General features: G+C 37.1%; 1 protein-coding gene and 1 long non-coding RNA gene across 4 annotated transcripts in view; one reads left to right on the plus strand and one right to left on the minus strand.

Moving 5' to 3' along the window:
- Positions 1-475: 475 nt before the first annotated feature.
- Positions 476-18,459, plus strand: part of KCNH7 (potassium voltage-gated channel subfamily H member 7) — a 474,524-nt gene continuing 456,540 nt past the window's right edge. For all 3 annotated transcript variants that reach the window (XM_025853026.2, XM_073883322.1, XM_073883324.1), the window contains exons 1-2: positions 476-761; positions 2,673-2,903. In XM_025853026.2, the coding sequence (XP_025708811.1) occupies positions 686-761; positions 2,673-2,903 (307 nt within the window). In that variant the 5' untranslated portion in view covers positions 476-685. The remainder of the gene's footprint in view (positions 762-2,672; positions 2,904-18,459) is intronic.
- The window catches only part of LOC141370942 (uncharacterized), a 52,030-nt gene continuing 50,890 nt past the window's right edge, over positions 17,320-18,459 (minus strand). Inside the window, exon 4 of the long non-coding RNA XR_012375447.1 lies at positions 17,320-17,454. This is a non-coding gene — a long non-coding RNA (uncharacterized lncRNA). The remainder of the gene's footprint in view (positions 17,455-18,459) is intronic.

Raw genomic sequence — 18,459 nt, forward strand, 5'->3', positions numbered from 1 at the left:
CTAAAGCACGCTTGAGTAATCCGAGCTGTGGCGGCGCCCAAGCTCTCGGGATAAAGGGTGTGTGTGTGTGTGTGTGTGTGTGTGTGTGTGTGCGCGCGCGCGCCTGTGTGTGTGTGTGTGTGTGTGTGTGTGTGTGTGTGTAAGGGAGAGGGCGGGGAAAGAAACGTCAACTCCCCCCAACCCCCCAGCCTCCTTTTCTTTCTCGCCTTCCTGCAAAAGCCGCACGAGTCTTCCATCCCCCCTCGGCCATCCTCACAGCTCTGGGCAACCGCCAGGTTAAGCCCATTTGCTCTGGGAAATTGGCGCTGTTTGGGAGAAGAGAAACAGATCGATTGCCCTTGTGACTCCCCGCCCCCCTCCCACCCCACCCTACCCCCATCGCTCCCTCCCTCCCTCCCCCGCCACCCCCCTCACCCCGCCTCCTTCCCTCTCCCCACCCCCAAACCCTCTCACCAGCGGCAGTCCGGTGCGGGGGCCCCCTCCGGAAGGTGAAGGGGATGGATTGGACTCCGCTGGGGAAAGCGGGTGTCTCGAAGTGGTGCTAATGGGAAGAGATTTCTGGTTTCAAAAGAGGATGCTCTGCCACAAAGAGCGGCTTGCGCGCTGGCCTGGGCTCTAGCCGAGGAGAGATCCCGGGAGAACTCCAGAGCTCGCGGGGAGCGCTCCTCGGAAGACCGGGGTCAACATGCCTGTTCGCAGGGGGCATGTGGCACCACAAAACACATTTTTGGGGACCATCATACGGAAATTTGAAGGGCAAAGTAAGTTCATTTGTTCTCTTCTCTCTCCCTCGCTTTCTGCTTTGACGGTGCACTTGGCGTTCGCCGCGTACAGGCTGAGGAGCCGGCAACTCCGGGCTCTTGCAAGTTAACAAGCTCTGAAACCAAGCCAGGAGGCTCGAAGGCAGCAGGAGTGTTCTCCCCCAGATATTAATTCTGATTTACATTTTAGATTATGGTCTCCATTATAGGAGGCAATCTGATCCTCCTCTCCCACTGCTCCATTATCTGCCTTGCTACTTAATGTCCTACTCTTCTACTATCTTAAAGGGAACGTACTAGTATAACATGGGTTTATATTTTGAGGCTGTTTAATTGTACACTTTTTGAAAGTCAGGAGTAGAGCCGAGCATACCACTGGAACAAGGGAATGTAAATGGTAGCAGCGATGTAAACGGCTATGCAAACTATATTTTTACCTTGGTTAAATTGCAAAGCTGTGGTATGACAGGGTTGCTTGCTTGCTGTTAATTCATAGAAGCTAAACTTTGCATTGAATCAATGCAAATATATCCCAAGAAGGATAATTTGGAAAAACAATATCTGATCCGTGCTAGTTCCCAGTGCAATGGTTCATTATTCAAAGCAATATTTCTGCCTCTTTATCATTTCCTTAAATTTCCATCAAGAAATTTGAAAATTGAAATGTAGTAAGTAAATCCCACAACTGAATGCAGAGAAATTTAACATTCTCATGTGGACTAACTGTAAGGAATGAATTATTGTTATATAAATATATTAATTTTAAATCCTTACGTTATATTCAACATTTCCTTAAAACTACATTAACACAAAGTTATGTTGTACATTTTGCAGTTATTTTGGCTATATTCACTGCATTTAGTGACATGAGGATATAGTACCTTGTGTACAAAATAAACTACTATATCCTGCTCACATTCTATATGGAAATAGTAAATATAATTTATGATTAAAACTTAATAAGCCCTTTGTATTAAAATACTTACTACTACACAAGAATTCAAGGTTCTCCCAAAGTAAAAGTGAAAAGGTGTTAACCTGATATTTATTGTGTATGTGTAAATATTTTTATCTTCTGGAAAATATGTCTTATGAAAGGTGAATCTTCGAATTATTGAACTGTTAATTAACGTGAGATAGTTTTATTGCTAATAGTTTCATGTTTTGTTTTGTTTTTTAACATGATGAGTGTGTAGTATGCCTTAGAGGGATAGAGAAAAGCCAAATCCAAAAATAATAGCCACTTTGAGAAAGTTGTACTTTTAAGGGCCAAGGTTGAGGTGAGAAATCTGTCAGCTACAGGATGTTTCACTGTTTGGCTTTGAAAATATTTATCTTACAATTAAATGGCATTCTGGAAATATCAATGGGACAGCTGCTTGTTTGAGTGTGCCTTAGGACCCTTGGGAGTCACAAGGCTTGAGAACTAGACTATTTGGGAAATTACATTCTCAAAATTTGAAGAGTAGTTCCTTAATACTTTTCTGTTAAAACTGCCTAGGACCATTAATTTCATATTTAAGGTTTTTGGGTTTTTTCCTTTTAAAGCCCTGGGCAGGGGTGCCTGGGTGGCTCAGTCGCTAAGTGTCTGCCTTCGGCTCAGGTCATGCATGATCCCAGGGTTCTGGGATCGAGTCCCGCATTGCATCAGGCTCCCTGCTCAGCAGGGAGCCTGCTTCTCCCTCTCCCACTCCCCCTGCTTGTGTTCCCTTTCTTGCTGTCTTTCTCTCTCTGTCAAACAAATAAATAAAATCTTTAAAAAATAATAATAATAAAAATAAAACCCTGGGCAGTTAGCAATTTGGGAAGCACCTGCATTTCAGATATCCTATTATGCAACAATTTGCTCCAGTGTTTATGAAAATCTTGTGGAAGCTCTCTAAAAGATGCCTTACTATCTTTTTATTACAGATAAAAAATTTATCATTGCAAATGCCAGAGTGCAAAACTGTGCCATCATCTACTGCAATGATGGGTTCTGTGAGATGACTGGTTTCTCCAGGCCAGATGTCATGCAAAAGCCGTGCACCTGTGACTTTCTCCATGGGCCTGAGACCAAGAGGCATGATATTGCCCAAATTGCCCAGGCATTGCTGGGGTCAGAGGAGAGGAAAGTGGAGGTCACCTACTATCACAAAAATGGTAAAGTTCATCTATTTAGAATTCCTTTTATTTGATTCCATTGAGTTGAAATTTTGACAACCGATTACTAAAAGTTCATATGCAGAGAAGCTCTGACTATTCAGTTGTAGATATTTTTACTTATATATTTTATATATTTTAGGATTCCAGAAATATGGATAGTATCATTAGTGGACTAGTAGGAACAATTTCTTCTTTGAATAAGGGTACTCTGTACTCTTCAAAAGTGTCGTAACTTACTATCACTGAGGACAAAGTGCCACAAATCAGTCTACTCTCCTCCCTTTCTAGGGAATAATATAAAGGCCAGTGATTTACTGATTGCATTGATATGGATTTGGTAGGAGAGAAATATAGAGTTTTATTTGCTTGAACTTGAAAATATTTCACAGAGAAACTCTTGTTGAAAACTGTGTATTTGCAACTGAAACTCCTGCGGTTATAAATGTTTCTTGGCTTTGCAGCTTTATTTGATAAAAGCTTTAAAAGCTTTATTTGCTACACCTCTTGTTTCTTTTGCTCCTTTTTATACAATATTAAGGGTGATATAGAAGAACTTCAAAAATTGGTCTGGTAAGCTTACGTATATTCAGATAATAAAAGCTGTTCATGTATTCAAGAATTGTCCTAAAATAAGAAACGGACAAAAGGAACTATGATTCTGGGGAGTTGTTTGTACTCATTTTTCAGCTGCAACACAACCGGCGTCTCAAACCTGAGGTCATGCTTCGACTTCAAGGGCACTCCTCCTCCTTTCAGGCTTACTATGGGAACATAATATGTTAGACTTCTGATAGTTCTCAAAAAATACTCATTTAATAGACATACACTCATTAAATATACCATTGTTGTATATTAACTCACATGTATGAATATTCACATGTACCCATTTAAAAGAATACATATTCTCAAATGTGCACACTTACTGATATTTGACAATTTAGTGCTTAAAGATACATCAGTTAAAAACGCATGTTGCAGTTAGTTTTATCGATGTTGCCTGGTCATTTTTTTTGCCATTGGCCAATCAGTGAGGCAGAGGGATATCTAGTCAGCTTTTCAGGAAACCTTAAGTCTTGCAAATGAGAAAATGAGTGATGTGTTATAGCTTATATCATATACTGATTCATCATTTGATAAAATACACAACAGAAATTCTAGCACGGAAAAGGCTTAACTCTTCCTCTTATTTTCTTACAATTAAATATTTTATGATAGAAAATGTAATTCTTAATTACTAAATTTTCCTTAACATCGACTTGAATGAGTATATGTGGCAAACTGTGATTAGAAAAACAGGTTTGTATAACTTTGGAGTAATCTGGAATAAAAACAATTATATCATTATCAGCCAACATAGAGATTGTTTTTAAAGTTTTTCTTATCCTGCCCCCCCCACCCCACACACACCACTTTTCAATCAGTAGTGTTGGCTTGCTAGAAATAGCCTAATTGCTCTGTTGTCTTGAAAGCATTTCTTGGACTAAGGCTCTCACTACCCAAATGCAACTCATCTTTTTTGTGTGTGTATCTGATGCCAACAATTCGGGCTTTGGAATAATTTGAATGTCTGACATTTTTTCCCCATCTGAATACTTATCACGATGTTGACACAGTTTACATTGTAGTTATACAGGGCATAATGGTCCACATTTGGTCATTATGTTTCTTGGGACATTTAAAGATTTTTTTTTAACTTACAGAATTTAAGTTTAAAATGAATCTGGACTGTTAGGATCCCTTAGATACTCACCATATTTTTCAGACAATATTCTGAAATGAAAGTTGTTATTTATTATACTGCAAGTGGAGTGATGTTATTTCAAAACCTTGTGTGACTTGTGCAATGTGAGTGTGTAAAGTGATCTCAAAACACCTAAGAAAGGCAGGTAAATGTGGAATCACAAACGTGAATGTAAAAGTTTCTACAGTGAAGATGCTGGTACATTGATTAATGCAAATCTTTCTACCTGAGGGATGCACTTTGTTATATGAATTAAAACCTTCTTGTTTTAGACGAGGATTTACTTGAAAACTTGTTTAGGTATATAAATATCAGCTTTTGGTGATGGTTTTGATTCTGTTGGCTTTATTTTCAGATTTGACTCAGTCCACAAGGACTTGGTAATCTTTAGAGCTAACGACAAATGCTGCCTATTTCACTTTTATTAATATGGGATACATGAGATGATGGGGTGATGGGCCAAGCTTTTTTTTTTTTTTCCAAAGAGAAAGATTTATTTTATGACCTTTTTAGATTGCAAAGACACAGTCAGACTTATTTGCTTTGAATGTAATCAACCTGTGTTTTTGAGACTAGTTCAGATGCCTTGAATAGAATCTTCAAAGTGCATTGGTTTTATTCACATGGCAACTGCAAATTCAGTCAGAGCTTGTGAAGTTCAAATGCTTTGATAGTCTTGCCTCTTAGAGACCTGCCAACCACTCTCTATTTATAAAAGCAGGAAGGGATAAAATCGCCAACATTTTGTATTGGTTTGTTTCTCAGTTTCCTTAATTCTTTATTATTGGGGTCATTTACTTTTGGGAGTTTCTTGGTTTCTTAAGTATGTACAGTAAATGCTTCCTTTATTTATTCTCTATTTAGCACTTTATAGGAGTACAGATAAGAATGTAATAAGCACAATGAGCAACTTAACAAGAAGTTGAGATATTGTTTCCACTTTTTCCATTCACTCATACTGGTGTAGCAAATACATGAGCATGGTATTATGGCCAGAGGCTTTATGTTTAAACCCATGATTTATGTAATGAGTTCACATAGATGAGCTACATGATCACTCTTAGGAGGCAACACTTCCTACCATCCTACTTTATGTGATTTTACCAGGTACAGTTGAACTTGCTGTTTACCAGAATATCAATTTTTAAAAACCTAGTTATTTGCAGTAGGAATATTTGACAGCCCTTCCTTTGAGGATTCTATTTTACAGTTTAAGTCATTATTTCATAAATCATTCTTGGCAGCTGTGAAATACTGCTTGAGGTGATAAAGCTGTAAATCTTTTGACATAAAGCTCTAATTATACAAAACTATAATTACACTGAGCTTTATACAAGGATGGGTATGTATTTTAATAATATAATACATTCACTTTAAGCACAACCTTTTAGGGGTGCCTGGCTGGCTCAGTCAGTAGAGCATGTGGCTCTTGGTCTTGGGGTTGTGAGTTCAAGCCCCATATTGGGCATAGAGCTTACTGAGAAAATAACCTTTTTTTTTTTTTTTTAGCTTTCGATTGGATTGAGGAATAACAAACACTTCAGTTATTAAACTAGATCGTAGTTTGAAGGTGATGCTAATACTAAGGAAACAGAGAAGTTGGTCACCTTTCAGTTTATTGCTTGTCAGGTTTGGAGTGTGTCACTGGAATAGAGCTAGCTGGTGAAGTGCTTATCCACTTCAGGCATATGTAGACAATGTGATTTTTATCTTAAATTACCAAGCAACTCTAAACATTTGGAAAATCAAAGTAAGTTTCCCCAAAAGAAATAAAGGTCTTAACTCAGTAGGAAAACAGGACATATACAATGCTTTATTTTTAGAGGTAGGAGCATTCCTATATTTTTGCCATTATGCTCTCAGCCATGGTACAGTGGCAATTTCGTTAACAAATCAGGAATGTCCCTATCTTTGCCTTGCTTTCAAAGAACTAAAGGATGAGAGGAGGCCGAGGGAAGTCCTTTCTTGATCCAGACAGGGCCCAGATCCAGACAGGGTACCAGTCATGCTGGGACAAAGTTCCAGAGGCAGTGTTTGAGTCAGCTAAACTCAAAAGAGGTTTTGGTTTGAAAACATTAAATCTACCATCTCTGAGAGTTTTTTGGAAAGAACTGATAGAAAGTGTTGCATTGTTGGAAGTAGAGGTGAAGGTGTATACCGAGTGCCACCACCTCTCTTTAAGGTAATGTTTTAGGCACTAGAGGAACATCCTATTGGAGGAGATGCAGAAGAGGACACAAACTCATTTCTGCTTTCAGAATATTTGTATTATGGAGTGACTGAGGTTTACTTCTATCTTCTAAACCCCAAGATGTTTTCATGAAATTGTTTTTAAAGGAAAAAAATAGACTATGAAATGAAGAAGCTTTTATATAAACAGAGAACAGAATTTAGGATTAATGACCACTCTATCTTCCCACTGTAAAATAAACTTATGTTTGTGTATTTCCTGTCTCCTTTTATCATTTATATGTAATAACTAACTTATTAAAGAAGCAATGTAGTTTACTTAAAACTTTATAGTTCAAAAATAAATCTTATAATAATTCTATATAAGTTATATGACGTGTAAAATATTTGACCTTCATAATTTCTGAAATGTGTAGTAGAGATACAGACGCTGGTTTTTAGAGAAGAATGGAAATATATTATATGTATGTGTAATTCAAGCAATAAGAAAAATTTTCAGGGAGTATCTTGCCTAGAATTTATTTTGGTGTTCATTTTAACTTTTTGTTTATACATTGTCATGTTTCATCCACCAGAGTACAGTAACAGTAATCTTAAAATATTGTCTTTCATATACCTAAACTTTGTAACATCTCAGGGACTCTGGATATTATATACTCTTAAATTTGATCACTGTGTTTATTGAGAAACTAAGAATTCTCTAGAAACATTTTCTTCACAATTTGAAAACTTTATTTTACTATTATCCCAAATGAAAACAAAATGTCCCAAAACTGTAGTTGGGCTATGCTCATCCGTCCCCTGTTTACCACCCACCAGCACCATACCTCTTGCAGCTCTGGTGCTAAAAAGAAGCCATGTTGTCTGCAGGCTTCAGAGATAACTGCTCGGTTATTTTCACACCCAAGGGACTTGAGAGCAGGGTCAGTTTAGGGCGATAGGGATAGGCTAGGCTTCGTGGGAGGAACTGACTTCTCTGGCTTCTAATGGCTTTCAACATTGTTTTTATTTTTATTTTTTCACTACAAATAGTCACTAAATCAATTACTGGCAGTCAGCAGCTAGAAGAGTCCTAAGATAATTAATTCACAGGAAAGGAGCCGTTGAAGTATGAAATGTTAAGACATCAATATTCATCTGGCCATATAAACTAGAAACCTCGGGGTCGGGTCATTTTCTGTTTTGTTTTTTCCTCCCTCTCCTCCCTAAACCCAACTGGTCACCAATTCCTTTTAATATTTACATCTGAAATATCTCCCAATGTGACCTTTACTTTTCCATCACTACCAAGTGCCCTAGTCGAAGCCCTTTTCATTCTTCTTTGAGAATATTGAGGATTGAAGTTTTCCTCCCTTTGCAGTCCATTCTCTACAATGCCATCAGAGAGCTATTTCTGAAACAAGAATCACATACACTGGTGACTTACTGGAGCCAAGCATCACCGTAAATGAGTTTCATATATTAAATAATGAGTACACCATTTTATGAGAAAAAGCATTGAGACCCTGAGAAGTGAATTCACCGAATCACATAGCTTGTAAGTGGTGACGCCTGAGCCCTTAACAACTTTGCCATATTTGCTGCTCAGTGCACTTGTGATATACATTGACTTAAAAACCCTATCTTAACTCATTAAGACTCTCAGGATATAGTTCTAGACTCTTTAATAGGATGCTTCATCCCCTTCAGAGTTGAATTTGCTTGGGTTTTTAAGTAGGATATGTTTAGAGGAACCAGCTGAATTCACAGGTCTGACCAAGTTTACCTTCCTTGCCCCTCAGTTACTTTCTTGAAAGATCCTTGGAGAATAACATCCACTTTGTTAGCCTGATTGGATGTGTTGTATACAACAAAATACATAGCATTATTTCTAACTTGGTCTCTTGCCCATAATATATACTCAATATATATCAATTAGTTGAATATCTTGCCAACTCCATTTCTCTTACATATCTTATGTTTCAATAATCTTTGACTGCTCTGAGTTTCTCAAATAAGCCCTGCTCTTTTATGTTACTGAGGCTTTGCTCAACCTTCAGAAATTTTCTTTCATCTGTAATAAACAGTGGAAAGCCTCATTGAATGGATTGCCTTTCCCTCAGCTTCTCACCCTAAAGAAACCATTATCATCCTTCCAAAGACAGATCAAAAGACTCAAAAGACTTCTCTGTGAAGTCTTTCCTGATGCTGCCACCACCTGCTCCAGAATATTAACTTAACATTCCTCTGTGTCGTAACAACACTTGGTTCTAACCTCCAGTGTAGCACCTGAAATGTGCTACATATCATTACACATTATTGTAGTTAACTTTATCTGTTTTTTAAAGTTCATTCAAAGAAAATATTGAGTCTTATTAATTTCTTTTTTTTTAAGATTTTATTTATTTGACACTGAGAGAGAGAAAGCACAAGTAGGCAGAGCGTCAAGCAGAGGGAGAGGGAGAAACAGGCTCCCGGCTGAGCAGGGAGCCTGATGTGGGGCTCGATCCCAGGACCCTGGGATCATGACCTGAGCCGAAGGCAGCTGCTTAACGACTGAGCCATCCAGGCGCCCCAAGTCTTATTAATTTCTGTGTCCAGAATATACGGAAGAGTACCTGGTATGAAGTATGTGCTTAAGTAGCATTCACACAGAATGAAGAGAAGATGAGAAATGGCACCATAGCTCTGGGGAAGCAAAAAGATTGAGATTAGGAGATCTTGACAAAAATGAGCTATAGGGAGTATGTGATGTTTTGATTTTTCTTACTTTCTAAAATGTTCTTAGGAACAGTTTTCAAGAGCGCCTGGGTGGCTCAGTTGTTAAGCGTCTGCCTTCGGCTCAGGTCATGGTCCCAGGGTCCTGGGATCGAGCCCCACATCGGGCTCCCTGCTCGGTGGGAGGCCTGCTTCTCCCTCTCCCACTCCCCCTGCTTGTGTTCCCTCTCTTGCTGTCTCTCTCTCTGTCAAATAAATAAATAAAATCTTAAAAAAAAACAGTTTTCACCTGAATTTTATCGATGACTGTATTTCTTTGCTTAGAAGCTAAGGACTAAATCATCTTCATAGCCTATGACTATGCAAATAGCTAGAAAATATTTAATAAAGCATTAGAGAGAAGCTATTAACCAGAAATTATTAACCAGTTACCCGAGTGTCACTCGCTCACCACTGCATCAGAATGATTCTCGCTAGTGTCGCTGACAATCTCTTTGTAATAGCCAAACCCAAAGTTCTCTCCTGTTCTTTTCTGACTTGAATTTATCACTGCTTTTGACACACTCTACTGGCGACATAAGTTGCACAGTGTTGGCATTTTATATCTAGTATAACATTTTATTTTTATGTTTTCTTGAAAATTCTTAATTGACGGTGAAGCTTGCTCTCAGGGCCACTCAATAATGAGAGTGTTAAATCAAAAATAATAAAGTTAGTTTATTAATAATAATAAAATTAGTATTAATTATGATCATCAAATGAATGTCTTCTTTCTCTTTACTGCACTATATGCATTTAGCAAAAGTGCTAAACTACTGAGAAACAATAGAGTCAGGCAGCAGTAAGACATTAATCACCATAGTGAGGAAATTTGTCCCATTACTGAACAGTTAAGGTGAAATTGCCACTTGTCACAGGCGGGTTAAGAGAAATCCAAGTACTAGGCTCCTATAGCTACGACTGAACATTCCATATCTTTCTCTTAGTCCTTTAATTTATATGAAATATCTAGTTAAAAAAACCAAAGTAGGGGAGCCTGGGTGGTTCAGTTGGTTAAGCTTCTGCCTTCGGCTCAGGTCATGATCTTGGGGTCCTGGGACCGAGCCCCGCATCGGGCTCCCTGGTAGGTGCGGAGTCTGCTTCTCTCTCTGCCTCCCCTGTCCGCTCATACTCTCTCTTTTTCACTCTCTCTCGTGCACGCTCTCTCTCTCAAATAGATAAAGTCTTAAGGACAAAAACAAAAACAAAAACCCAAAGTAGTCTTTCTGTGGGCAGTCCAAAGTGGTGATTGAGACTATCCCCTGTGCCCTTCCCTCCCTTAAAGTAGGTCTGCGTGTGAACAAACTCTCCTTTTCGTGGTTTCCACTGTTTCACAGATGGTCTCACGCTACTTTTTATTTTGAAAATGGGTCAGACAACCTGGGCTGGTGCTTGATGTGTGAGGACTGGAGAGGAGTGAGAGAGAACGACTCATGCAGTTCACCCTGGGTCAGCTCTGTCCGTGAGCTCCCCGAAACTATAGATTGTTCCAGGCGGCGTCTGGCGAGGCTGCCCCGGCGAGGCTGCTCTTGTTTACCTGCTTTTTCCTCTGGGTGACCAGTCAGATGACGTTGTGATAGAAGGTGGACTGTCACCATGGCTGACTTTATTGAGGTTTTTTTCTTCCTGTTCTGTTCCGTTTTGTCTTCTTTCCTAAGGATCATTGGGAGTGCTTCTATTTGTCGGTTTATTTGTTTTGATAGGACATTGATTCTTTCATGTTGTTTGAAATAATGGTTTTGAGAAACATGTAATAACAACATGGGTTCAAGACAACTCAGAATGGCTGTTACTTCTCATGCTGACTTTTGACCTTTATGTTCAAAAACCCCATTCTTAATTCTAATCAGTGAAATCTGTACTCATGACCCAAGCTGATTGGTGTGATGACAAAAATTAAAGTATAAAATTAATGGTGGTTTCATAACCAATATCTCAAAGATCAAGTAAAGAATAAAATCTAAGACAAACTAAATAAGGATTTATATTAAAAAAATAAAAATCCATTTGTGTTAGATCATATATTGAAATCATAATCCTTAGGATTTTTAATATACTAAGATCACATCAATTCAATAAAATCAATATTAGAGCTATGCAACATTATATGTTATATAAATAATTTTTCATCAGGTTCCCACGTACTTCCCTTAGCTAAATTAGTTGAAATTTCTTCTGATTATATGCACCATCCATTTTCTTTAATAGTGTTAATCAGCTAATCTTGAACTACATTATTTATTTAGGTCCTTTATACACACAGATGTGCTCTCCAGGTTTTAAGTCCCGTGGTTGTAGTTCATAGACCATAGCCCTCCACCCTATTCCTCTTCTCCCAAAGGACTAATGTTAATTGAGTTCCAATCTTGTGACTGGCTTTCTATATACATTACTTTTTCTGATTTTCATGACAGCTTTGGGGAAAGGATATTACCCCATTTTACAGGTTAAATTGACATTCAGAGAAATTAAGTACTGATGATCACAGACCAGAATGGAAATCAGTTTAAAATCTAAATTTGTCTATGCTTGCCTCTACTTTATTGCCTCTAAATGCTACACTTTTTAAACCTTAGCTTACTCCATATTATATGTCCTAATTGTGCTTCTTAATTATGGTTTCTAACTGATTATCTGAGGTGTGAATCTGATTGATTTAATTCACACCAAAAGGTGAATGAAGCAAGCTTTATCCTAGGTGTTTTGTGTTTTAAACAGGACTGTATCATTCAAAAGGGGTCTCTGTCTGGTAGGATGGTCAGTTGCAGAAGAATGAGGATAGCTGGTATATGCCTATAATCTTTGCATAATTATTAATGGTACTCTTTTTTTCCTCTTAAAAGTGTCCTCACTTGGGACCGTAAATTATATGGTCAACTTAGATTTGGGGGACATTTTTAGTTAAGGGATCCTCAACTACTATTTATCTAGTTCTTATCTAAGAAGCTTGTAAGAAAATTCGTATGGTAGTGTGATTCAATTGTGGAAGCTCTATTGTGTTCTTATCGTCTTCTTCCCACAACAAAGTTTTGTTTCCTGGCAAAATTATGTGATTTGGCAAAATTCACCACTAGTATTTAAAAGGGAAATCATACATTTACTGGTGTGGAGAGTCTCTGGTTTATTTAAAACACCTTTAATTTTCTTCATCTTGGTTCCAAATGTCAGTCTCCGTTTCTGCTACACACCCTACTATCTTGTGCTTCTGAGCTCTGCCCAGAGGCCACCATCCTCTCCTGTGCCTGGTCTTCTCTAAATCCTTCAGGCAACCTTGTCCACATTTTCTAACATTTTTTTCCTTATCTCCATTAGAACTCTTATGAAATTATCTTGTAATAATTTGTTTCTGTGTCTGTCTCTTCCACTCAGTGGTGAACTATTTGAAGAGCTTTTTCGTTAAGGCACTTATTAAAAAAAAAAAAAAGAGGAAATGGAGTGCAAAAAATAAATTTAAAAGAACCCAGGGATGCACCCATTTACCAATGAAAAGGTCAGGTGGCACATTTTAGAGAAGTCTCATTCATTCAGCATCCTGTGCCAGTCATCTTACTAGATGTGAGAATTGTAAAAATTGACAAAACTACATTGTTTATTAGCTAACTTAATAACTTGCTGCCATGTGGTTTATATATTATGAAGCAACTTATTCTAATACTTAATCTGTAACTCTTCCTAAAAAGACATAACAACTAATCACCCTTCTGTCTAGTTCGCCTAGAAGCAGAGAGGTAAAGGGTCAGGACAGTCCGGATAGATCTTTAATGCCTACCTAGTCAGCTGATTCTGATAGGGGCATCTTCAGGTCAATAAAAGAAAGAATATGTCTACATGTTCTTATAACAATATATGACCATTTGAAACAATCCCAGCCCTCCTTGAATATCCTTAGTTGAATATGCAGAGTAAAATACTTACAAATCTTTGCCATTGTTCTGATGTCTTTTTCTTCAGTCTTTCTCTGAACACTGAAAACAGCCTCATACTTACATTGGTTTCCCAACACATTTCATTCTTTTCCCCAAACCCAGAGTCATAAGTTGAGATGGTAAGGCCTGTTTGGTATCAGCAGACACTTCATCAGTCACATCCCCGAAACAGGATTTCACCACCTCAACAAGGACTTCATATCTCTGCTCTCTCTTATAGTGATTTAACTCTACTGTCAAAAAATTAGAAAATATGGAGAACAAATAGAAAAAAAAAGACCTATAATCTTGCACCTAAGAAATAAGTGTATCTTCTACACACACACACACACACACACACACACACTCTTTTTGTTTTCTTTGATAAGGCCAGGACAGCAGTATCTATACCAAACTGTAGCCTGTTTTCTTCACTCAGAAATTAATGATTGTATAACATTTAACACATGAACAGTCCATAAATTACTTGAATATTTACAAAGTATTATATTAAAGGAAGTAAAGTATTACCAACAATACTTTATTATTATCGACTTCACAATTGTAAACACATACAAAGAGGCTCTCTTGCACACTTGTGCTATTATTTTCCTCAGTGTATAAGTGCTGGGTAAAACAGTATGTGTATCTTAAAGACTTTTGGTACCTCTTGTCAAATTCTACTTCAAAGATGATGCACCTAATTGCACATTTACTGTGCATAGTAAAGAGCATTCTTTTAAATTTTTGTTGACCCAATAAAAAGTGTATCTTATTGTTTCATCACTGAATTTAACCTGCAATCTTCATTAAAAAACATATGTAGAAAATATTTGAGGCAAATTATTTTCTTATTTTAAAGAAAATAGTCCTCGGTTTTGCCAAACCTAGGGAGTGATAGAATTCTCTCCGAGTAGCTGGTTGTGCAGACTAGACCCCTCATCCCACACCACGGTCACTTTTCCAAAAATGGCTCTTCACATTGACATTTTCATTTCAGTAACTTGCCAACTGCTTTCCAAGCCTCAGATTCAGAAATTAGTACTAATTAATTGACTACTTAGCAGCATTCTGTGAATATTTTGTCCTTTCTATTTGGAATAATTGCATTTGAAGTTATTTTCGGTATTTTGTATTATCTATGTAAACAACAATGAAAATCTTGATTATTGAAGAGTTTTTATTTGGTAGTTTGCATCGAATATATACACATATAGCTACACATATTTAAATATTTACGGTTTGGTTAGATTCAAAGTGAGAGATACGAAAGGTAGTGAACTCATAATGATAAACATTCAGTAGAGATACCATGTAACAGAAATGAAATGTACTTATAAACCATAAATGACATTAAATGCTCAAAATACACACTAATATGTGAGAAATATACAAACGACAGAAACTCAACATAGTAGAGGATGAGCCTGTAATTTTATCCAATATAACACTACCAAAATGACTGCAGACAAAGAGCATTTTCTTCCTAGGCTGCCTTACTTAACCAAGATATGCAGAGCTCAGGTAATCTGATCTTTCTAGCTGTGACTCAATTCTTGGGTCTTCCCTCTAGGTGTTCTTTATAATGAATGTCACTTAACCAAAGCTCAGTAGGATTTATGGATCCCAGATTGCTCTTCTCTGAATTTGCCCCCTGAATGAAGGACTACACAAAAATGCCACTAATTATGCACAGCCTTGACTGTCCTGTTAGCTGGCTTCTACTCAGTTCTCACTCTACAATTGCAGGACTTGTTTCTTTGCAGTTCGTGTTTCCAGAGTGAGTAGAGGGTGGCCTACTGAAATTTCATACCCACCAACATTCTTTATTTTAAATATATTCACAACAATGTGAGGACAGTGTGAGTTGCACAACATTTTGTTTTAATTATTCACTCCTTCGAGGATGCCAATAACTTCAGTGATCAGTTTCCCTCCGGAGAATAGCTCATGTAAAAGAATTAATACTTTATGTTATTAATCTAATTTTTTTAAAGTGTAATGGATACTGATTATGTTCTCTAAATCTTTTCCAAGTAAGTTTTATACTATCATTCTTAATTTCTTCAATAAAAGAAAATAAAGATAAATATTTGGTTGAGCTACAGCTCAGGTAATGACACTTAATCTGGAGTGTAAAAGAATAGGCAAGAGTATTTTCATAAATACTTCTCATATGGCATTTAAAAAAATTGTTAAACTTTTTCCAGAAGAGAAGACTTAGAGATTTGAGTTAGAATATCTGAGATTATAGAATTTAAAAATTAAAATATAAAAAACAAAGATGAAGCCATACCTTTTAACTACATTAGCTGCATGTTGATTTACCCGGAGAAGACAAACAAAAGAAATTCCAGAGATTTCATTTTCATTCCAGCAGAAGTTATATGTGCTAACTTATGTTAAAAATTCCAAGAAACATACACTAACAAAATTAGGAAAAAATGTTTTAAGTAATGACATTATAATATTTTAACCAGGCCTCCTTCCTACTAATCCCATTATTCCAGAATTGAAATAATTACCCTTTGCCCATCTTCACAACTAGTTTAAGCATAACTTCAGTGAAAAATTAGATCCTGGATTGGTGCTCTTTTTGTTGATTTTAGACTGTTTACATACATGCACACTAATATCTTGCTATTGAGTTAAGACTGGCCTTGTGAAATTATCCATCTGTGGCAATGCTGAATAATGCCGTGTGATTGGAGCCCTTTAAATAATATTAACTATCATTTATTGAACATTTCCAAATGTGCTAGTACTCTTCTAAAAATTTCATTTTTCTCTAATCCTCATAATTTCCTATGAAGTAGGTGTTCCCATTTTACAGATTGAAAAGATAAAGTCCATAAACTTCCCAAGGCTGCACAAATAGTATATAACACAGCTGCAGTTTCAGTGCAGGTTGTCTTCTTTCAGAGCCTATGTCCTCAGAACTCCAGGACACCTCTGCGCATGCCTTCTGTCCACGTGTTGGCCCTGACACCCACAGTGTACACATCTGTAGAGTCAAGACCTATCTTGGCAGAAAAGTATGAATTGTTTTTTGATTTGAGGCATGTAAATGTTTTAAATTTGGAGGATTCTGATCTTCTTTTCTTAAATGCAGTTACACAAGCGCCTGCCTCTGGTGTTTTAGAAATAAATTCACCTCTTTCCCCACTGCCTAATTCAGTGCCTTGCAAAAAGTAGCTACTCAACAAATAATCTCTTTAAATAAATCAATTCATTAAAACATGAGACAAACTCTCTTAACCATTGGATCTGCCAATTACTTCTTCAATAAAGTAGAAGTCACCTCTTGCTTATTTGAAAAGGATGATAAAGAGGGAACACAGTATAGTGGCTAAGATCATGGATTCTGGAGTCAGGTTGCCTAGGTCTAAATAGTGAACGTATACATTGTATGATCTTCTGCAAGTTACCTAACTACCCTCTCCTCAGATTCATCATTAGTGAGTGGAGACTCTGGTAATAATAGAATCTATCTTACAGGTTTTGCAAAGACTAAATGTGTCCGTATTTGTAAAAGCAATTACAACTGCTCCTGGTGGTAGCCAGTTAGTGTAATATGATTGTTAACAAATAAAATAATATGAACAGGACAAAAAAAAGTGTGAAAAGGAATTGGGTTAAAAATACGTATTAAGTTGATATACTCTTGTGCTCAAAAAGAAAATTAGAGCTGCATGGGTGGCTGAATAAAAAATGTGAACCGAATTTTGATGTCAGTAGGTAAAAGAAGAAATCAGCAGTATTTCTTAAAAATTTAAAAATGTGAAATCCCAGAGATTTTATCTTGGAGATTATGGTCTCAAATCTGCATAATTTATTCTTAGACCTATTTGAAATGCTGAAACTCGTTTTAGGTGTAGTTGCCCTGAAAATGTCAGCAGTCTAGGCAACTTGGACTCTGTGCCCAGATGCCTTTCAGCTATATCGCAACCAATTCCAGTAATGGTATTCCAGAAACCTGTGTGTTTTGAAAGAGAAAGTTCAGGTCACAATGAGGTATAAGCTCAGTCCACCCCTCCTCCCCTTAGGACTTAGTGGGAAGCAAGAAATATTTAGCACAAAGATGTAGAATTAATTGAAATCTATTGTTTTGAATAAAATATATGGATATAAATGCCCAAGTATAGCTAAGGTGACCATATAATTTATTACCCAAAGCAGGATTCTTTTTAAAATAAAAGGGGAAGCTATCAATAATTATACCAGGGGAACATGAAAAATCCAGAACTGTCCAGACAAACTGGATGATGTATGAACACTCTAGATACAACCTGTATCTGGCTCTGTGTATCAGGTTTTCAAACTATATGCCATTTTATAATGCAGACTTTTCATGAACATTTTGTAGCTGTCTGAAAGTAGTGAGTTTAAAAGTGTAGCAACTCATTCTTGTGATGCCTAAAATGCTTACTGTGTAGACAAAGACAGTATCTTGCGATCTGGAGAAATGAGTCAGAATTCCTCCAAAGAATATATTGCACCTGCTGACCTCTTTGAAATAAGGCTACAAATGAATCTTTCTATAAATACCATGTTGAAGGTTCTTAGTAAAGGATTTAACATCAGCCACTTTGTGAACCACAGTGAGTCATGAGAGCAGAATGGACTAAAAGTAAAGAGACTGAGTTCATTGTTGAATGCCAACAGTCCTTTATAAGGTACCTCTGACTCTCAGAGGTCCTATGAAGGATCTTTATCTTGGAATCTGTTAAAGCATAGGTGTGTACAGGGTGTGTGACCAACCATCTTTTTTCCAGCTTCTCTGTCAGGCCTTAGTCATATGTGTTAGTCTGTTTGTAATCCTGTGATAAAATTAGCCTTCCTTTGTGTGTACAATTTGTTGCCTAAAGGATATGTATTAAGTAGGAGGAACAACCCCAGAGAAGTTGGGACAGATAGCATTAAAAGAGAGAGATATTAACATTCTAATAAAAACAATTTAAAAAATAATTAATTCATTCAG

Source organism: Callorhinus ursinus, unplaced genomic scaffold, assembly GCF_003265705.2.
Source record: "Callorhinus ursinus isolate GAN/ISIS: 27379988/994484 unplaced genomic scaffold, GSC_fseal_2.0 scaffold2, whole genome shotgun sequence".
Lineage (NCBI taxonomy): Eukaryota > Metazoa > Chordata > Mammalia > Carnivora > Otariidae > Callorhinus > Callorhinus ursinus.